This window comes from Pyrus communis, chromosome 5 (genome assembly GCF_963583255.1).
Source record: "Pyrus communis chromosome 5, drPyrComm1.1, whole genome shotgun sequence".
Lineage (NCBI taxonomy): Eukaryota > Viridiplantae > Streptophyta > Magnoliopsida > Rosales > Rosaceae > Pyrus > Pyrus communis.
The window spans coordinates 5,541,348-5,564,135 of NC_084807.1; the positions used below are offsets into that span (position 1 = coordinate 5,541,348).

General features: G+C 36.4%; 1 protein-coding gene and 1 pseudogene across 3 annotated transcripts; one reads left to right on the plus strand and one right to left on the minus strand.

Moving 5' to 3' along the window:
- Positions 1-750: 750 nt before the first annotated feature.
- On the minus strand, positions 751-2,432 carry LOC137733369 (putative pentatricopeptide repeat-containing protein At5g37570; annotated as a pseudogene).
- LOC137733371 (phosphatidylinositol:ceramide inositolphosphotransferase 3-like) lies at positions 2,309-22,278 on the plus strand. Of its 3 annotated transcripts, XM_068472521.1 has the most exons (14): positions 2,309-2,433; positions 2,529-2,600; positions 2,709-2,769; positions 2,864-2,966; positions 3,094-3,319; positions 3,539-3,652; positions 3,964-4,058; positions 4,255-6,467; positions 8,440-8,512; positions 19,559-20,620; positions 20,881-20,923; positions 21,123-21,194; positions 21,272-21,361; positions 21,437-22,278. In XM_068472521.1, exons 2-5 carry the CDS (start codon positions 2,538-2,540, stop codon positions 3,245-3,247), a joined length of 381 nt encoding a protein of 126 aa, XP_068328622.1. In that variant the 5' UTR covers positions 2,309-2,433; positions 2,529-2,537; the 3' UTR covers positions 3,248-3,319; positions 3,539-3,652; positions 3,964-4,058; positions 4,255-6,467; positions 8,440-8,512; positions 19,559-20,620; positions 20,881-20,923; positions 21,123-21,194; positions 21,272-21,361; positions 21,437-22,278. The 3 variants fall into 3 exon arrangements, with proteins under 3 accessions (XP_068328622.1, XP_068328624.1, XP_068328623.1); XM_068472523.1 differs by lacking the exons at positions 3,964-4,058; positions 4,255-6,467; positions 8,440-8,512; ... (3 more) ...; positions 21,272-21,361; positions 21,437-22,278 and adding an exon at positions 11,810-12,348; XM_068472522.1 differs by lacking the exons at positions 3,964-4,058; positions 4,255-6,467; positions 8,440-8,512; ... (3 more) ...; positions 21,272-21,361; positions 21,437-22,278 and adding an exon at positions 11,810-12,348 and having other exon boundaries at positions 3,094-3,652.
- Positions 22,279-22,788: the final 510 nt, after the last annotated feature.

Consider the following 22,788-nt stretch of genomic DNA (forward strand, 5'->3'; position numbering starts at 1 on the left):
TTGTTGCCCTATGAATAAACGAGGGCTAGGCATTAAGAAGTCATATCAGATGAACAAGGCTCTTCTTGCTAAATCTGGTTGGAGGTTGCTAAAAAAGGACAATGACTTACGGGGTGATTTTTCAACAAAAAACTTTGGATTGCCGCTTCTCCTTTCTTGGATGAATATTCTGAGTGTGCGGAGCCTATCTTGATTTAGTCCAAATGTTGATGATTGCTCTGGTGTTGCCAGAGCTAAATTAGTTGTTCTTTAGTTTGGTTCTCTCATTTTCTCCCTCGTGCCCGAAAAATTATGAGCAACACTTATATTTTTCTCTTAACAAAACAATATGCACAAGTCAATTTTTAGGGTACTCATGTAAGTAGTGTAGTTTATTATATAGTATCCTAAAACAACGTGACTATTCTTGTGCTTGGCAATAAATAGGATGAGCTGCATGTCGTCCTAAGCAGCCTGGTTTAGCATAGGAATGTTTTCTGCAGATGTTTCAAGCCTTATTGGCAGATTGCTTACCGCTGCCCTATTCTTTAAGTTTCTGCCTGCTTAGCCAGGTTAATCAGGGCATTTTAATCATTTTGGTGCTTTCATAAAAGTTGCTAGCATCTCCTCCAACCTTTTCTTTCTTTCATGTTAATCTTTTTCCCCATTGACTTTAGAGGCAGTTTACGCATAAATAATCGCATCATGGCAATTGTCGAATTAGTTTACGTTGTTTTGTAACTCTCAACTCATGTTGCCTTGCAGGTTATCTTTGGGGGAGAGCCTTGAGGGTATTAAGGGTTCATTTAATTATTAAACATTGAAGGCAATGTTGCTTGTAGAATAAGTTCACATTGAAGGCAATGTTGCTTGTAGTATGGAAGCTCTTATTACACCCCAAGGGTGGAAGCCTTGGAGTGGGGATTTTGCTCTCAACACCCTTTTTTATGGGGAGTTTGGGAATTCTGGACCGGGTTCTGATTTTGCTCTCAACACCCTTTTTTAACCGTCCTGACCGGCTAAGAAGACTAACTATACATGCATAATGATCAGGAGAGGGATTTAAATGGTACTTATGTCTCATTGATTCAAATAAGTGCCAACCCTCCTCTACAAGCCCAGAGCGACTACAAACTGTCAGGATGACTGTAAAAGCAACCTCATCCGGAGCTAAACCTTCAGTTAGCATCTTATTGAAGAGGGAAACAGCCTGATCCCCTTGACCATTAATCGACAACCCCTTGTATCATAGAACAGTACGAAATCAAATCCCGCTTAGGCATCTCTTCAAACAAACGTGTTGCTCTTTCCTTATTCCCACACATTGCATTCATGTTAATCAGAGCTGCGAGAACATGAGCCTGACGAACATCAATGGAGCTCTGGCTCAGGTAAGAATCAACCCATTTAGCCACCTGCAAGCAACCCACTTGGGAACAAGCTGACATCAAGCTCACCATTATAAACTCGTCAGGCTTAACATTCTTCGTACTCATTTCTTGAAATATCTTTACAGCCTCGTTAGGTTGACCATTTTGAGCATACCCTGATATCAATGCTGACCACGCAATGATATCTTTATCCGAGCATTGCTCAAACAAAAATCTCGCAGACGCCATATCTCCACACTTGGCATATCCATCGATCATAGTAGTATAAGAAACCACATTCTTCTCAGGAATTTGATCAAAGATCCTCCTAGCATTGACCAAATCCCCCATCTTTACAAACCCACTAATAATCGCATTCCACGACACTGCATTTCTCTGGGGCATCTGATCAAACAGCTTGTTGGCCTCCACCAAATCCCCAACACTAGCATACCCAACAACCATAGTCGTCCAAGAAACCACACTTCTCTCAGACATTCCATCAAACACCTTGCGAGCGCAAACAATCTCCCTGCATTTCCCGTACAAATCAATCAAACTGGTGCCTACAAACACATCCCCGTCAACTCCACACCTCACCGCCGACCCATGTATCGCCCCTCCTTCCCAGACCCTCCCCTCACTCGTACACGCCTTAAAGAGAGACGGGTACGTATACCTATCCGGAAGGCCCTCCTCCCTCTTCATCCGAACAAACAGAGAAACAATGCCCAAAAAACCAGACCTTTCGCAGTACTCTTTGATCAGACAGTTCCAGAGAAAGGTGCTGGGGCTGAGGACGCGGTCGAATACGGCGGTGGAGTAAGAGAGGGAAGCGAGAGCGTTGGAGAGGCAGATGAACTGGCTCATGAGGAAGCAATCTTGCTCCAAACCTTTACGGACAATGTGGGCATGTATTTGTTCGAGATGGAATTGGGGTTTGCAGCCTTTGAGTAAGGATGCGATTGAAGGGAGCAGAGAAGTGGGACGGCGGCTGTTGGGCGGAGCTAGCGATGAGTAGAGGCGGATTGTAGGCATGGGTCTCTCACTGTTGCAAGCCCAATTACACCGTTAACTTTCCACTGTATGGATCAATGGACTTGACAGTATCTTATGTTTTCCTGCTATATTTTCTGCCAGTATTTTACTATCGTTGCCTATATTTTGCATTTTGTTTAGGTGTGTCAAATGCTCTGGATCATCACCTTCTACTCCACTCTACGTCCTGGTCTAAGCTACTATTGTCGTGAGGTAAATTTATAGAAGACTGCAAGTTGTGGCTAGCTGGATGTAATCTTGAATCATTAAATTGTTGTAATTGAACGATGATTTACAATCAGGTACAACTGTCCCTTTCAGGGCTCTAATCTTGCCAGGCTGCCCCCTCCAGAGAGTACACTTGAAGTGCTCTTAATCAACTGTGGGTTTGAGTTATTCATCTTTTAGGTTTAATTCTTCAGTAACTCCATAGGTGTAATGGCCTTCATGCTAATATGATGTACATGCATGTGCAGTTCCCCAAGGCATTGTCTATGGTTGTGGTGATTTGATTTTTTCATCGCACATGATTTTTACCTTAGTATTTGTGCGCACATATCAGAAATATGGAACAAGGAGGTAACTAATCTATATTGATGGGAGGATCGTATATACTTTCTTTTGTCATTGTTGGTGTGTGGGTGCATGTTCTATGGATAAACTGATATTCTTAATTTGTTGACACTACTGTTGCTTATCAATACAGGTGCTTTAAGCAGCTTGCTTGGTCAGTTGCTGTGGTTCAGAGCCTCCTGATTCTAGCTTCTTGCAAACATTACACAGTCGACGTTGTTGTTGCCTGGCAACACGGATTCTGTTATGCTCTTTCTACTCGAATATTGTATAATATACTGGTCTGAGTATAATTCTTTTGTTGCCCTGCAGGTATACCGTGAATTTGGTAGTGTTCTTTATAGACCAAAAATTGCGAGGTTAACAAAATGCAATTCCTATAATCTTATCTCCTCTTAAAACTGGGCGAAAATTTGTTCTTGATTCCATCTTTCAGTTACATCGTTATGATGTCTATAGTTGAATCAGTTTTGTATAGTTATTGACCGAAAGAAAAAGATTTTTTTTCTGGTATATATTTAGAACAAAGCGGAACTTTTAGTAACCAACTCTGCTGACTCAATTCTAATCCTTCGCAGAACTGCCTGATCGATCTACATGTCAACCACTACTACCAATGAGCACGAGAGAGAAGGATAGCAAGAACAGAGAAGAGCTTAAAAATCTGATCGATTTTGTGATAATCTTCCATGGTAAGTGACTTTGGTTTGTTTTGGTTGATCTGAATTTCAAATTTCCAGTTGAATTGTTTGTTTTGGTTTGCTGCGCATGATATGAGCTTCAAATTAGATAATTTATGTGTGTTAATACTTATCCTTCACTAGCTCGCTCAATTGCATAATTTGCATTAGTTGTTGCTTGAACATGTTCTGTCACTTACATTTTATGTCTGGGAAATTTCTTTCATTTTAGATTTTTTTTTACCCCTATAAAGCAGAAAGAGAATGTAATTATGATTAAAGTTTCATTTTTGGTACTTCCCTAATCCTGTGATTGAGTGCAGGGTATAGCCGAAACTGGAAAAGCTTATGTACACGACTTTCCTTATGTTAACGGCAGACCAGTTCTCATAGTGGATGTTCTAAGCATCTTTCTACTGTAAGTTTTATATTTTTCGCCATGCCTGACTCCATACCATATAATCTTAATATTCTTCAGGTGTTACATACAAATTTTTATCAATAAAATAGTGTTAGTTTTTACGTCTTTCAAAAATTCTGATCAATTTTTTGCTACGCTAGCCTTAGATCAAGTTTTGTATGGGACTTTGGTTACTGAACAAAAAGTGCCACAGGTGCATGATCCTGCTGAGAACGAGAAGCTCTGTGTGTTTTTAATTGAGAAGGCGTTGGGTGCCCGTCCAGAAGGGAGCGAAGAAATATTATGAATCTTCAATCTACGTTAGGTCCAGCAAAAGGTAATAGGCATACAAAAGATTTTTTTTTTTACTTTGAAAATTATTTTTTAAGTAATGGATATGGACATTCTTTTAGACATTCAAGCTGCGGGTTTTCAAACTGTGCAAAACATGTTTTATTTTACTCGAATCAGAGTCTCCAAGGAGAAAGGGAAGGATCCGAATGGAAAACAAGCCACAACATTGAACAAGCAATCTTCTTTTTTGACATTTATTTAAACATAACTCCACTTAAATAGAAAACTAAACTTTAATTAGAGAAAGAGGAAGAGGAAGAGGAAGCATAGGAGTTTGTTACTACGCCTCGGTAAAATCCTCAAACCCAATTCTCAATTTTCAGTTTCTTTTTTCCTTTTTTTCTTTTTTTTCTTTTTTTCACATCAATTAATTCCAGTAATGTTAGGGGCTGAATTTTTTAGGATAGTGATTTTTTCGCACATAAATTTGATTTCTAATCATTTTGGGTGAAATAAATAGAGGGATGTGCTATCCACACATCCTATTTTACTTCTCACACACCCATTGATAATTTCTATCCATTGATCTTCTTCATTTCATCCGATCCAACGGCCGAAAATTAAAAGGGTGTGTGAGAAGTAAAATGGGGTGTGTGGATATCACACCCCTAAATAGATATGGGTCTTCAATAAGTTATTTTTATAATATTACAGTTTTATTTCACAAATAAATGACATCTTGCTGTTTTTGGTAGGGGTTTGTGTGAGCTTATTCACATTGCATATTTTGTTAACAAATGTTCGGTTTAATGTGGTGATAATATGTGCTATAATTACACCATAGTCCAACTGATGGCTTATGAATTTTGTAAATTATTTCAGATTTAGTATCTGCAAACCTCAGGAGGTCTAATATTAAATTGTGAAAGTTGGACTGTGGCTTAATTGGTTCTACTTCTGCATTTCCTCTTCATTAAAATGCTTACTTACTTGCTTTTAAGCATCTTTATTTATGTATCTATTTTTTAAAATGAATTTTAAAGATGTTATAGAAATTGGAAAAAGCAGCAGTTTGAGAACATAGTTTTAAGAACTTTGGGAAGGAATACTCGAAAAGAAGACTGACAATGGGTTAACGGTAGTTCCCCTTTTATATCATATTCTATTCCGTATTATTACACTATTGCGTCTGGAATAGCAACATTTATTCGGTGTCACCTAAAAAGTTTGTTATGATTGCTTCTTTGTTCAAGCTTGTGTTCAATAATAAAGTTGCATAATTTTGCATACGAGTTTCCATCCCGCAGCAACGCGCGGGTACAATTTCTAGTTATATACGCTAAAACTTAGTTTCCTAACACTGTTCATTAACAGTGAAATGGCGAAATTGCCCTCTATTTCTTCTTGTTTCCCTGTTCTGTTCTCTTCTTGGCGTAGTGAAATGGCCTTTTTGCCCATGTTGGGCACGTGTCCATCATCCTACTTCTTTAGCCTTCAATTAGGTTTTTTCTGCCCTTTACCTTTCTGTTGGCCTTTCTCTCTCGCAGATCTATGCTTCGATCCGTCTTATTTTGCGTTCTGTTCTTCTAAAATCTTGCGTTCCTCTCAAATCCTCTGTACTTTATTTCACAAAATATTCACGAAGTTGGCCTATAAAGTTTTATTCTTTGTTGTAAAATCTTGTGTTCCTTATTTTTGTTTTTTGGGGATTTCGTTTGTGGTCTCCGTTTTCAAAGAAGTCATGCATCCTTGTGAATGTAGATTTGTTGACGTTCTGTGGAAACTCATAAAATTGGTTTCCAAGGTTTTATCTTAAACTTTAATCGCCGGGAAGACTTTCTCTTTTTCCGTCGGTCATACCGGAGTTGTCGTTGAATTTCGGACGAATTTTCAGCCCAGCTTAGGAATGGCCTGTTTTGAGGTTATTGTCAAATAAATTCTATTGAACCCAGGTGCGTTTTATAACAGCTGTGTGATTTTTTTTATTTTGGAATTTTATTGATAACCCTAACGGTTTGGTTTTAAGGTGAGTTGTAGTGTTGTCGAGGCTATGCCGGCTAAAAGCGGATTCTGCCGTTGACGTCCTCTGTTGAAAAATCTGAAATTTGGCAGGAGCTGGAACCATTGTTTTGGGTATGGTTTCCCTGCCTCCACTTCTTCATTATTCTGTATGCATTTCTTATTTAAATCATTGGAATTTGTGTTTTTGTTGAGTTTGATTTTGGTGTGAATTCATTCCGATGGATATCTCAAAATTTGAGAAGGCGGTTGTGCTTTTTTCAAATGTTTCTTCGCTTTGTGTGATTTCATTTAAATGGATGCCTCAAGGTTTTTTTCTACTCATTTTCTAATAATTCTGCCTGCTTTTTCCTTTGCTATAATTTTTTGGGCGTTCTTGCACTCCTAGGGAGATGAAATTGATATTAAATGTGGATCACAAATTTGGGAGTGTTTTAGGAGAGAAATGTTGGTTCTTCTCTGTTTCCAATTTTTTTAAAGGAAAACTAATGAAAAGGGTTTGAAAACTTTAAGTTTTAATGATAAGGACAAAATAAAGGGTAAAATGAGTAGTATCAGGTTTGACTTTTTAGTTTAAAAATGTGATTTTTCGTTAAAGTGAACAGTACTGCGGGTTTTTCGTTAAAACTCCCTTTTTTTAATTGGGTCTCTCTCTCATAATTGGTGGGTTAGAGTAGGGGATTAGGGGGTTGGTCAGAAATGTATACAAAGTAAAGATGAGGATGATTGAAATAAATACAAGTCCATTTGCCACTTTTCCACAACACAACTCACACTAAACCATACGCATACAACTTTTCACTTTTCCAATAATACAAACATCTGAAATAGGACAAGAAAATCCATCTGAAATAGGACGTGTTCCAAAGCGACAAAGAATAACAGAGGCACTAATGAAGTAGTAGCACTATTTTGTCAAGATAATGGAAGAGTAGTCTTCAAAGCATATAAGAAAATTTTCAGTTGTCATGTGGAGAATAATTCATATGCCAAATATTACTGTACGGGAATTAGCAATTACCTGATTAACCGTTTTCCACAATGCATGCAGCAGCCAGTAGCACTATATTCCTAGATGGTACATTATCTAACTAGCAGTATGTATCGCGTTTAGAAAGGTTTAGGGATTTAGATACGCTTTGATCAGATGTTTCTTAGAAATTGATAAAGTAAATTTTGGATTGGGTGTCCTTGCAATGGCCAGCAACACCCTTTAGAGCAAAGATAAGAAATAGTGTGGACTGGAACTTCAATATCAATCCTATGACCTCTTAATTAATTATGTTGCTAAGATAAGAAATGCACCACCAAACAAATGGTTTTGTTATTCCTTTCTTTTCTATATGTGGAGCCAATTCTCTGTGGAGACGGTCATTTGTTTGATAGCAACCATTTTTTTTCTTGGTTGAAATAATAAACTTATGATTGAGAATACCTCATCTTGCTTATCCTCCATCAAACTTACCATGTCAATGCCTTATATTGCTTTTACAATATAATTATATGAGGCATGTCAATACAAGGAGTTTTCCGTGCTTTCTCATTCTTTAATGTACAAGAAAGTTAATGTCTTTTGCCTTTTCTTTTTCTTTTTTCTTTTGCTTTGCACTCAAGGAACAAGTGCTTTTGATCACTTGTGCAGTTTGACTGCCAATTTGATAAACATATTGGGCCGACCGATCCCAATGCATCCCCTTGCTATTCTATTAGGTTTAATTCAAATAGTATTGTTTTTATCAGTGCTGTCATCTTTTGTACCCACCAGTTCGTTATTTTGTATGATTTCCACTTTGATTAACGATTTGTATAGTATGATTGTTTTTTAATTCCATTTTTTTTGTTACTGTGGAATGTTGATTACTGGTTTTGGATCGTCTATTTGTTTTTTAATGTATTTGCTCAAAGAAATTATACATATGTGAAGCAGCGATCTATTATCGTTGCTATGGTTGTAATACTTACGGTTACAATGTTACATGCAATGAAGAAATGAGACTTACATTGTTTTTATGAAATTAACTATATGTATTAAAATCAATTTACTTTTCTGAGCTAATGATAAGCGATGATTTATTTTTTTTAACAGGATTTGAAAAACAATTAGTTATTCTGGTTTCTAAGCTGTTTGTTTCTAGCTTCCAAAATGCTCTCTGCTCAAGGTTAGTAATTTAAACTTCTGGAATTATTTAATTGAAAGTTTAATCGTTTAGTTTTCTATAGTTCAAGTCAACTTTTGTTTACTGTTTATATTAGATGAGAGCTATATTGTTTTTGCATATATTTCATGTCTTATTTGATTTTTTTTTTTTTGGGTAAATCTCAGTTTACTACCTTTAAGTTTCGTGGTTTTCAACATTTGGTACATGAAGTTTTTTCGTCATAGAGTAATACCTAAAGTGTTAATTTTGGGAGTCTCATAAATTCGTTAGTTTGGCTGTTAACTGATGATGTGGCGCTCATGTGGACAATGATTGGGCGTCACGTGTCAATATGGGGCCCTTATGAATATTAAAAAATAAAAAAAAATCTGGCTGTTCACCCTCTTGACCCCCTCCCTCCTTCGTCCCTTTTCTTCCCATAACCCACCCATTCCCCTCCTTCTCACTTCCGTCTCTCCTTTGCAGTCCACACAGAGCTCTCCCACCCCTCCCTTCGATCCCTAAATAACCTCAGAATTCAGAATAGGTCTTTGGACAATGCTAGGATGAGACCGTGCAACATCTCCTTGCTCGAATCAGGGGTTCCAGAAACCCTAGCGATGAGATCTTTGGCTTCGTCTTCACTCACATGAGGGATTAGGGCGAGGACTCAAGCTTCATCGTCTTGGGTCCAGGGGATGGCTTCTAGGAATCGGAGGCAGAAACGAACGCATCCTCGAAGATAAACTCCGAAACCATGGGGAGGAGGTCGAGCGTTGTCGACACAGTGATTATGGTGGAGATCGAAGGCCTCTTGAGGACCCATCAAGTTCGACTTCTCCTCGCACCCACCATCCACACCCAACCTTGTACCCACCCTCTTCCTTCCACTACACACCCCACTCCTTAAATCCACACCCATTCCCCCCATTTTCTCTGCGGCCAGGTTCTCCACCTGCGGAATCGGCCTTTGTTGAGGTAGACGGGATCTGGGTTTTTTTTTTTTTGATTTTCTGGGTTGCAGGTAGTTAGTGTGAGGGTGGGTGCAGAGGGTTTAGGGAAGACGGGAGGGGGGAAGAAAGGGGTGGGTTGCAGGGAAGGGGGGTTCACAGAAGATGAAGATGGTTTTATTTTATATTTTCTGAGTTGCAGCTTGGGCGGGGGAGAAGATGGGGTGTGGGGAGGGGGAAAAGACAAATTGGTTTTTTATTTATTTATTTTTTTTATGGGTTGCAGGGAAGGAGATGAAGATGGGGGAGGAGAGAGAGAGAGGGAAGGGAGGGGTGGGAAAGGGATTTTGGGGATGCAAAAAAGAGAGGCGAGAAGGGGAGAGAGAGGTTTAATAAAAAATTATTAAAAATATATTTAATAATTAGTGAGTGGATCGTCGCATGTAGTAACGTCCGCACTTAATAGAAAAATTAACAGAAAAACTGACGGAGGTATGACATTGGCACAAATTCGTAAAATTAGGTATGACATTATCATTTTAAAAAGTTAAGGTATGAAAGTGTTGTGACACCAATAGTTGATGTAGTTTTGTGTAATTTACCTTAACATTTACTTGTAATGTAAAGTGGCCAGAAATTATAAGAGAATTCAAAAAATAAAAAAACGAGGATTCAAACCTGAGAACAGACCTGATATAATTTCTAGAATATTTAAAATGAAACTTAATGATATGCTTGACTTCATCAAATTTGGAAAGCCTTTTGGAGAAGTTAAAGCGAGTACCAAAAACTCATTTTTCTCCTTATCGTAGATTTTTTTTTTTTTTTTTTTTTTTGTGTTTTTTGAACTTCATAAAACTAACCTTTTTTTTTTCCTTCTATTTTCAATGTTTTTACAAACAAATGAATGTTTGTACAATTGAATTTGAAAACAGAGGTTTACCTCATTCTCATATGTAATATGGCTGAAATCAAATTTCAAGTGCTACATTGCATCAGATATAGATTCTATTATTTCAACTGAGTTGCTAGACAAATTTGTCAATCCTCAACTTTAAGAAATTGTTAATCAATTCATGATTCATGATCCATGCGGTCATATTAATCAAAATTTCTTGCATGCGGGAAAATAAGTGTTCCAAAAACTTTCCTAAAGCATATAAAAATGAGACAATTTTTGAACCCAATGGTTTTCCAGTTTATGGGTGTTGTGATGATGATACAAAATTTGTTTTAAAAAATGGAATCAAAATTGATAACAACTTTGTTGTTCATTATAATTCTGAACTACTTTTGAGATATAATGCTCATAAATGTTGAATCCCGTTGTGAATGAATGCTTATAAAATATTTGTTCAAATATGTAAATAAAGGTTCAGATAGAGCACGATTAGTTCTTAACAAGATCCAAATGATGAAATATTAACATATCTAAATTGTAGATACGTATCACCTCACGAAGCCGTTTGGAGATTGTTTATTTTAAGTTTCCATTTCTTTTTCTTTGCGTACATTAATTTTCGATTGATTTTTTTTAATTTTTGTCCCATGTTTTCAGTGATGTTGTAGCTTTGAAAAGACAAATTTATGGTTATATTTAGTGACATAAAAGAGTTTTTGTTTGGTTAAAATAGGGGGAAGAATAGAGTTGTTCATCACGCGTTTCACTATGAACTTTGGATCAACATTCAAAATCTAATGTAAAAAACTGGTATCTGCTTCTTTACAGTTCTCTATTTATATGTTTTTGCAATCACGATCGCATTTTCAAAATTCTTTGAACTTTGACCACATTTAGTTATGTTGAAATTCTTCTTGCCACTCACAACCATTACATTCTGTCTCTTGACTAGATAATTTTTTATGTCTTGCTGAAATGCACTTGCACCCCTCCAACAAATGCAAACTGTGCACGTAAGTAAAACTTTTTACGTCAACTTGATTAGTGATTTTGGTATAGCTGATTGATGTGAATATCAATTGTATGGTTTGTTTTGCTCAGTTTATGCTTAATACAATGTCATCTACAGGATCCCTTCATATCTATTAGAATTCTTAGTAAGATTTGTGCCAACTGTTTTTGTTATGTGGAAGTTGAAACTTTTTTTAGGGTTGTAAATAGAGTCCCATATATATGTAAATATTGTATATACACATTATAACTTTCTACGTATTTTATACAGTTTTAAAACCCACAGCATCGTGCGGGCACTTTGCTAGTAATAACTAAAAGTTGGAAAAAGAAAAAGAGCTGTTGATAATGGTATAATTAGAACTCTGACGGTAGGGAATGCAGTATCCACATTTGGAAAATACTTGCAACACCGTTTTCATGTATATATCAAGCATTTATTCACATTTTTACCAGATTTCAAATGGGGATGCTGCTCTTGTTGTTTTGCTTATGCTTTGCAGCCCTTCTCACCCCTCCCATGGTGAGCCTTCTCAAAACTTGTTTCTCTATTTTTTTTATAGAAGTATTTGGGCAGAAATGTTAATTCATCTTATTGTCGTTTCAAATGTAAAAAAATGTAAAGCTGTCCATGGCACAAGCTGATGAGGATGAAATCAAACCACCGCCAAGGAGACCAGCCGAGAATTTGAAGGCACCAGAGGTAATTTGCTTTTAAATTGAAGTCATAATGTTGTTGGTTTTAAGCCCCTTTTGTTATACCGCATGAATATATAATAAAATCCCAGTTTCTTCTACTGCCTCCCTTGCCATGGGGCTTCGTGGCTGGCTTTGAGGAAAAAAAAATTTCCCAAATCCCAAATTTGAGAGAGTGAAACCATCCTTTCAAAGCTAAGGGTTTGTAGTTGCCAGACAGAAGTCTTGGACCCGTGGGGGTGGTGGTTGGGCGACGAAGTGTGGAGGGCTTCGTGGTTGGCTTTGAGCAAAAAAAAAAACCCAAATCCCAAATTTGAGAGAGTGAAACCGTACTTTCAAAGCTTAGGGTTTGTAGTTGCCAGACAAAAGTCTTGGACTCGTGGGGGTGGTGGTTGGGCGACGGAGTGTGGAGGGCTTCGTGGTTGGCTTTGAGCAAAAAAAAAAAAAAAAATCCCAAATCCCAAATTTGGGAGAGTGAAACTGTACTTTCAAAGCTAAGGGTTTGTAGATGCCAGACAGAAGTATGGGACCCGTGGGGGTGGTGTGTGGGCGACGAAGTGTGGAGTTGGTGGAAGGAAGCATGGTGGTGGACGACGATGACGACGAGCTCCCCGTAGCCCTCTTCGTAGTTGACAAGAGCCACCTTTCCTATCTCGACTTACCTCTTGAAAGGCCCCTCGGGGTGGTGGGTGGGCGACAGAGTGTGGAGGTGGTGGAAGGAATAAGGATGGGTGAGAGGGGTAGAAAGATAGGAGAGAGGGAGAGAGAGTGGAAGACAAGGGAGGCAGAGAACGATGGAGAATAATCGTCTTTGCCGAATTGCCTGGACTATAATGTTCAAGTGAAGGTTAAAGAACCCTAATTCCTCTTCCCCTGCTCAATGTATCTGGGCCCTCGAAAGCCTAACTTATTGGGATTAACAAGTTTGTAGTTTAACTCTTTAATGGCCCAAATGCATGCTCAAGGACTTATTGACTTGGAATGTTTTTTAATTTCTTATGAATTATTATTTAATTTTTTTTAAAAGTTAAATTAGGGTGATTAAGGAGGATAATATAATTTAGTTTAATTGCAATGTAATGTGTTCCTCTTCAGTCACAATTGATAATTGAGGCCTTAAATTAAACTTTCGATTAATCTCTGTTTTTACTTTAATGGTTGTATATTCAGAGCATCTCAATGAAGATGTCAAAAGAAAAATATCAAATGTAAATTTGAAGGGCTATGTGATAATGTTAAATTTCATTTTGCTCCAATCCCACGGGTCCAAGACTTCTGTCTGGCATCTACAAACCCTTAGCTTTGAAAGTACGGTTTCACTCTCTCAAATTTGGGATTTGGGATTTTTTTTTTGCTCAAAGCCAACCATGAAGCCCTCCACACTCCGTCGCCCAGCCACCACCCCCACGGGTCCAAGACTTCTGTCTGGCAACTACAAACCCTTAGCTTTGAAAGGACGGTTTCACTCTCTCAAATTTGGGATTTGGGAATTTTTTTTTTCCTCAAAGCCAGCCACGAAGCCCCATGGCAAGGGAGGCAGTAGAAGAAACTGGGATTTTATTATATATTCATGCGGTATAACAAAAAGGGCTTAAAACCAACAACATTATGACTTCAATTTAAAAGCAAATTACCTCTGGTGTCTTCAAATCCTCGGCTGGTCTCCCTGGCGGTGGTTTGATTTCATCCTCATCAGCTTGTGCCATGGACAGCTTTTCATTTTTTTACATTTGAAACGACAATAAGATGAATTAACATTTCTGCCCAAATACTTCTATAAAACAAATAGAGAAACAAGTTTTGAGAAGGCTCACCATGGGAGGGGTGAGAAGGGCTACAAAGCATAAGCAGAACAACAAGAGCAGCGTCCACATTCGAAATCTGGTCACCATGGGAGGGGTGAGAAGGGTTGCAAAGCATAAGCAGAACAACAAGAGCAGCGTCCCCATTTGAAATCTGGTCAAAATGTGAATAAATGCTTGATATATACATGAAAACGGTGTTGCAAGTAGTTTCCAAATGTGGATACTGCATTCCCTCCCGTCAGAGTTCTAATTATACCATTATCGACAGCTCTTTTTCTTTTTCCTACTTTTAGTTATTATTAGCAAAGTGCCTGCACGATGCTGTGGGTTTTAAAACTGTATAAAATACGTAGAAAGTTATAATGTGTATATACAATATTTACATATATATGAGACTATTTACAACCCTAAAAAAAGTTTCAACTTCCACATAACAAAAACAGTTGGCACAAATCTTACTAAGAATTCTAATATATATGAGGGGATCCTGTAGATGACATTGTATTAAGCATAAACTGAGCAAAACAAACCATACAATTGATATTCACATCAATCAGCTATACCAGAATCACTAATCAAGTTGACGTAAAAAGTTTTACTTACGTGCACAGTTTGCATCTGTTGGAGGGGTCCAAATGCACTTCAACAAGACATAAAAATTTATCTAGTCAAGAGACAAAATGTAATGGTTACGAGTGTCAAGAAGAATTTCAACATAACTAAATGTGATCAAAGTTCAAAGAATTTTGAAAATGCGATCGTGATTGCAAAAACATATAAATAGAGAACTGTAAAGAAGCAGATACCAGTTTTTTACATTAGATTTTGAATGTTGATCCAAAGTTCATAGTGAAACGGGTGATGGACAACTCTATTCTTCCCCCTATTTTAACCAAACAAAAACTCTTTTATGTCACTAAATATAACCATAAATTTGTCTTTTCAAAGCTACAACATCACTGAAAACATGGGACAAAAATTGAAAAAAATTAATCGAAAATTAATGTACGCAAAGAAAAAGAAATGGAAACTTAAAATAAACAATCTCCAAACGGCTTCATGAGGTGATATGTATCTACAATTTAGAGATGTTAATAATTTATCATTTGGATCTTGTTAAGAACTAATCGTGCTCTATCTGAACCTTTATTTACATATTTGAACAAATATTTTATAAGCATTCATTCACAACAGGATTCAACATTTATGAGCATTATATCTCAAAAGTAGTTCAGAATTATCAGGAACAACAAAGTTGTTATCAATTTTGATTCCATTTTTTAAAACAAATTTTGTATCATCATCACAACACCCATAAACTGGAAAACCATTGGGTTCAAAAATTGTCTCAGTTTTATATGCTTTAGGAAAGTTTTTGGAACACTTATTTTCCCGCATGCAAGAAATTTTGATTAAGATGACCGCATGGATCAAGAATCATGAATTGATTAACAATTTCTTAAAGTTGAGGATTGACAAATTTGTCTAGCAACTCAGTTGAAATAATAGAATCTATATCTGATGCAATGTAGCACTTGAAATTTGATTTCAGCCATATTACATATGAGAATGAGGTAAACCTCTGTTTTCAATTGTACAAACAGTCATTTGTTTGTAAAAACGTTGAAAATAGAAGGAAAAAAAAAAAGGTTAGTTTTATGAAGTTAAAAAAAAAAAAAATCTAAGATAAGGAGAAAAATGAGTTTTTGGTACTCACTTGCTTTAACTTCTCCAAAAGACTTTCCAGATTTGATAAAGTCAAGCATATCATCAAGTTTCATAGGCCCACTCATGGCCCTTAAATAGCTTTTAATCAACTGATAGAAGGGTGAATTGGGTTACTTACCCTAAAGTAGAGGGGTTCATAAGTGTACAGGAAATGATAAATTGACAGAGACCTCTTTCAGTCTCTATTACGTAAGTTAGATAACAAAAATTAAACTCATTAAATCTTGAATTTTAGTGCTTGTAAGTATACGAATCAAATGACAATATAGCATATAAGCACGAATATCATCCCACAAAGATCAATTTGATTCTAAAATCTTACTAACTAAGGTGTAGTCAAACTAAGATTTTAAATGATTTTAAAAGTGATAGATTTGATAGGATTTAGGAGGATTTAAGACTCCTACAAAATTCTTAGGGATTTTAAAGAATTTGAATGGATTTAGTTTGTAGATTTTGGTGGATTGTGGTAGATTTTCATATAATTTTTTTTTTTAAAAAAAAAAGAAAAATATTTCCTCTTGCCCAATGTTCTAAAAAACGTTAGGCACTAGTCGGGCGGTGAGCTGAGCCCTAACGCCTAGGCGGATTTAAGCATATTTATTATAAATTAATTAAATTTACCATGTGATATAAAAACAAACATGAAAAATATCTTATTTCTTTAAAAATAATAAAATAAAATAAAAGAATGGCATATGTGATGTTAGAGTTTTAAGCATAGTACGGTGTGGTCCTAAAGTGAGAAAAGTCTCAAAAAATCCCCCTTTCTATTTAGGATTTCCAAAACAAAATAATTTAATTTTTATAAAATAATAAAATAAGATATTTTGAATAAAATTAGTATTTAATGTTTTTTTAAATCCCTCCACCCAACCTCCTCCACATCATCCAAGGTTCCAATCCGTGGAACCACACCAAAAGATTCATCCCACAATTCCCAAACCCTTTCACATAACCCAACCCTCAATCTATGTCAGACATAATGTGAAAAAATTAAAAGCAATTGAATGATAAGTGTCGGGACACACACACCAACACATTTGATGCATTGGAAACCTAAAAGCCTTTATTTTGGTTTTTTTTTTTTTTTTTTTTAGCGTTTCTTCTTCCTCTTCTTTCACTTCTTCATCTTCTATCTTTCTTTTGCCTTGTAAATTCCCTCCTCCGATATGGTGCAAGTTTGCACCCTTAACTGTTCTCTCTATCCCATCATCCCCCTTCTCTTTAGATCTTTCATTTTCTGCTAAAGTTACAGCACCGATTGGAAACAAAAGATAAGACGCCGACAACCACCGAAGACTAGAGAGTCAATTCGCCAAAAGAAAAAAAACTACCGCCTTGGCCACCGCTTAGGTCATAGTGTAGGCCGCCTAGACCGCCTAGAGAGCATCTAGGCGGGTGCCTAACTCCTACCCGATTTAGCTAGACGATTTGGACCAAATTGAGGCGGCACTTCACTGACTAGGCCGATTTTTAGAACACTGCTCTTGCCCTACTGTACTCGATAGCCACTTTATCCCCTCCCTTTTCGAGTCACCTTTCACATAACCATGGCTCAATCTCTTTCTCAATTGATAGATCAACATAACTTTGGTGAGTTGTTGAGCACTACACCACCGACAACCACCACCACCGACTGCCTTTTTTCCACAGACGTACGATGTGGTACTTCAGTAGTGCTTGTAATACCACAGACATTAAAAAATCAAAATGACGAAAGGGTAGTATTAACCAAAATCCTAGATCGATCATGTCCTTTCAATGATCATACATGCGTAATTAAGGTCTAAGGGTCATAATAAGAGATTCCACCAAAGTATATGGTGGTTACCTGTGTGTGGCTAGGGTTGGGTAGAGATTTGAGGACTGCCCAGATGGAAAAGGATTTGAAATCCTAGAGGGTGAGATTGGATTCTTTTTAGTCTTGGTTATATATACTTCTTGCTCTCTAAAATCCTTTAAAATCTTTTAATTGACTACACTAAGATTTTAAAGTCTTTTAAAATCCTCTCAAATCCGAGTTTGACTACACCCCCCTAAATTGAAACAAATCATAGTGGAGAAGCTTTAATGCAAAAGATATGAAACTTTGAAATTAAACTAAAATAAAATGCATGTAAATTATAAATTGAAAACATAAGAAAAGAAGACCTAGGGCATCCGATTTCACCGTAACCAATCCTATTTAATTCCCTTAATATGTTATGCTTAAGTAGTTCCCCAATATTGATGATCAATTTTCCCTAAATTATTCGACATCCATGGCATCTGGTTATATCAAAAGTATCCTTACATGTTAACCCTCTATGGCATATAGATGGATTTAAACAAGTAAGAACCCATTAAGCTCTATGAAAATCGCTGGAAAATCACACAAAACCCTAATTGTATGGCATCTACAAATACGTGGTTATGGTATCAATTGCAAGAAGCTAAACCCAAGTTAAGTATGGCATCTACTCTAACTTGCATGAAGTCAACCTAATTTAAACCTAGATGGTGATCAAGCATCTAAATAAAAATCAAGCGCATTACGAATAGCAAAAGATACTCAATAAAGATGAAAAACTTGATAATAACAATGCCACAAGGGAATTAAGTATTCATGATCAGGCTACATCGTAGCCCTAGCAAAGAAAAACTCCAATGTACTTCCTCTTTGCCCTTCCTTGCCGCAGCCCCCTATGTAGAATATATGATTTTTGGTTTTGTTTTGGTGGCTGAATCCTTACTTCACAATGGAGAATCAATCTCCACATATAAAACCTACGGCAAAGGTTACCGAAGGCCAATTAAAATGACCATTAATCCTAGCATAATGGACTTTCAAGTCCTCATTAAAGAAAAGAAAAATTAACGGAAATTATTATATATACTAAAACTCAGTTGAAGTCACTTTTCAGCCTTTTTCCTACACAGCACGGTAAATTTACTAATTTGCCTCTTCGGTCCGCGTGTCAGCCATCGTAGAAGGGAAGTGAACAGGTGAGCGCTCTTCCTCTGCTTCTCTGGAGTTTTCTTTCTCAGAAAACTAAAACGTTGTTCTCGAGTGTTCTTAGTCACAAACGGAGAAATTCCAAGGTAATCCAGTGTCCTCGAAATCCCTGCATCATCAAAACATCCCTCATCAGAATCTGCACTCGGTTTAGCTCCGTTCAAGTTGCTGCTCCGTTGGATGTCATCTTCTCCTCCAGCGTCTCATACTCTCCTTCTCCTGGTATTTTTTTTCATCTCTATTTTTCCCCAAATCTGACTTCCTTTTTCTATATATATATATATATATATCGGGTTTTTTTTTCATTTTTGAACGATTCTCATAGGTTTTTGCGGTTTAGCTGAATAGGGGTAAATCTAGAGCTGCTGCTTCCTAAAAAGCTGATGCGAAGTGAGCTTCTGTTTTCGGTTTCCGTTTTGCTCTCCTTTTTTTTTTTTTATCATACAGCACGAAACAGCCAAGGATCGTGCACGAAGTCCCCACCTCAGGTTATCCGTCTTCCGTACCATTTGTCTCTTCCCCAAGGTTCAGTAATTTGTTTATGCGCTTGCATTTTCTGATTGCTTTATGAAGAAAGATGAGAAATTTTTAAAACAGGGGTTTGTTTTGGAATTAGGATTTTAGTTTGTTTATATAATCTTTGAGGGTATGTTTGATTGATTGAAAGATAGGGAATAAAATGGAAAATTTGGGGTGAGTTTGTTGTGTTTTGGTTTAGTCTTTGGGGAATGTGGTGGGGTTACTTCAAAATTGAAATTGAATGGTAGTTTATTGGTATAAATTACGTTACTCTCAGTAATTTTCTATTGTTTTTTACAATGCCTTTTTTATTTTTTGTTCTTTGTGTTGTTGCTTAGCTTAGATAAAAGATTAAGGCTTTGAATTGAGAGTAAGCTTAATTATTGTTGAGTGTTTATTCTATTTGGTGCATTTATGATCTTTGTGGCTAACGGAACTCCGTCGCCTCTGAATTCGTAGGTGAGTATTGCAAGGTTTTTTCGTTTCTCTGGTATTGATTCAGCGAGTTTGCATGTGGCTGAAAATGGTGTTTCAGTTGCTAGGAACAAGACATTTAAAAAGTATATTCAAGAATGCATGGTCGGTTCTTTCTGATGTTACGATTTTGTTATCAATTTAAAAACTGTGGTTTGTATTTTTTTTAGTATTATTTTGGCATTTTGGTGCAATGGATTCTTTTGTACCTAATTGCAGACCTTTCGTTTGCTCATGATTTAGTAGTCGACTGAGTATCCATGCTTATACATACTTTAATCATTTTTTTGGCAACATGTGTTCAACATAGATACCTTTTGGTTTGTTGGTGAGGCATTATGAGTGCTTATCAGTTATTTACTAAAGGTGGTTTTATAGGAACTACTTGAACTTCTTGGGATGCCTGTCTTAAAAGCAAATGGAGAGGTTTTTGCACTGTGTATGCAGTTAAATGACGATGTTGTATTTCATATGCAAGAAATGATTTCATCAAGTATGTTGTATCTACTATATATGCAAAACAGATTGCTAGCTAATCTTATTCTTATTAACTCTTCCCTGTTACCTTTCGATTTCTGTTACGATGCAGGCTATTGAATTTGGAGAAAGTTTGCATGCAAACTCTATTTTTCATAATGTTCTTCAGTGAGCCTTTGAAGTTTGCCTTGGAAGTGTCTTTATATTCTCATTCACTTTGTTTTATTGTTAGGAAATTCTGGGTGGAAAGAATAATACTCAATCAAAATTACATTTGATCTACAAGTGGTTGGACTGACATTTTTCTTATACAATGAAGGCGTGAAATATGTGGACAATTACAATTTTTGTTTTCATGTCAAACCAACTTGCTTCACATATATTATGCCATTGTTGACATGTATTCTTCCGTTGTTTTCAACAGTGCTTTTATGTTGCACCAGGAAAATTCTATTTGAGGATGGGAACCACCTGTATCGGTTCTTGGATGATGATCCAATTGTATCTCATTCATGGTTCGGACAGTTATCAGAATAGGAAGGGATAACTAAATTGATTTCATGGATTAAAGTAGGTTGGGTTAATTATGCTTTAGCAGATGCTTTCTTTGACTTAATGTCAATTAATTGACATTTATCATAGGCTCGATGTGCATGAATCTTCTTTTTATTTTTTCAATTGATGCTTTAGCAGTTTCTATTATCTACTTTTTGGGGGTATAAATCATATCTATAATTTCAAAATACATGTTCTTCATGACAATCTATGGTATTTATTAAATAATTCATGTTAGAGTAATTTTTTTTTCCTTTCCCTTCACTGCACTGCAGTCCCGGTGAAAAGCACTTGCAGACTTGCAGATGCACTATGCACGTAAGTAAAACATTTTACTGTCATGTCTTTCTTGGTTAGTGATTTTGGTATAGCTGATGAATGTGAATGTCAATTGTGTGTTTGTGTTCCTGGGTTTATGCTTAGTGCAATGTATTTTCTATATGTACAATTTCCTCCTTCAGTTTTTACTATTTTTCATTTTTTTGAGTTATGTATACCATCGATGTTGTCATTGTAGCTTGAGAAGCAGAGCGATATGTAGTGCCAACCTGAGTCACAGTTGAAGTTCATTACAGAGGCCTGACTACAGGTACACCACAAATGACCACATTTTTCTACCAAGAGTCTATTGCTTTTTCTTATTAAATTTTCTTTATTTTCAAATAGTTGAATATAGGCGAGTACTAACATGGACATATGCTAATTGATATTATTTGCCGGAGCATGAACATGCCAAGTTCTTTGAGTACTTGCAAGGTATGTCATTTTCTCAAGCTTGAAGAGAGACAATGCATCGTGTTGCTTTGTCCTAATTAATTTGTGTTTCTGCAGGTGAAGTTGAGTCTGGGTTGGAACGGCTTCATCAATGTGTAGAAAATGAGCTCCAAGTTTACCTCAATGATAAGGAATTTCAATGAGTTTCGTACAAAACTTGCTGGATAGACCAGGTTATGTTCTACTAAAGATATTACACTACTTTTCTGATTGGATAAGTTGCCTCGGGTTACAATGATATAGCTTTTCAGTTTATTAATGCTAACATGTTAGTTTTGCTAAGTGGGAATGCCATAATATAAATTTTATAGAAATGATGAATGGGCCAATCTGAAGGAACAAATTTCAGCTGATGAATGAACTCTTATATGACTGCCACTGCATATACTCATCTTTTATTTTGTTGGGTTTTATTTTTTTTATTTTTATTTTTTTTGGTAAAATGCAATGTTGGTTTCGCGAAGAACTGACCTCTATCTTATCTATAGCTCTATACGCATGTAGTGTTTCTCTTTTTTGGTCTCGAGTATTTGGTTGATTTTATTTAACGATCTTTTGGAATATAGAGAATTTTTGCACCAATGTCTTATTCCTGGATTTCTTGATGATTTAGCATTGAGATGTTAGGCAAAGGTGTCTCATGGGAACCACAGATTACTCGAAACTATCTCAAAGAAGTGGAGAGATTTCTTATTAGCTCAGACGATGCCAACTATGAAGCTATAGAAAAATGGTGCGGAAATTGGCTGTTTGTTATTGACGAGATATAATCCAATAGCTAATAAGTATGCTCCTATATTCGACACTTAAAATATGTCTAGAACTGATGTTACTATTACAGTATTACTACTTTCATTTTTACAGAAGAAAAGGTTTTTCATTCTTTATTTCTTGCTATATTATCTTGGGTTGTGCAAACTATTCATTTGTAGGGGATCCCTTCATATATATTAGTTAGTTCTTGTTAAGATTTGTGCAAACTGTTTTTGTTATGTCGAAGTTGAAACCTTTTTTTAGGGTTGTAAATAGATTTCATATGTATGTAAATAGTATATGCACACATTATAACTTTCTACATATTTTATACAATTTTAAAACCCGCAGCATCGCGCGGGCACTTTTGCTAGTAATAAAACTAATAATTAAGTTCTCTCCTAATGTCCATTGAATAGCATTTCCATGTCCATTTGATCTCCAAAACCGCTCAGTTTCATCCTCTTATTGCAATGCACATGTCTTCACGCAGCTAGTTAGCCTTGTACTTCACTGGAATTACTGCCTTGTACTCTTCTGGAATTACTATAGACACCCAAAACTCCATTTTCCACTTCTTTTTCACTTAACTCCCATATTGAATGCCTCGTACTCCACTGTAATAACTTGCTGTACTTTTAAAAGGATGACCACAA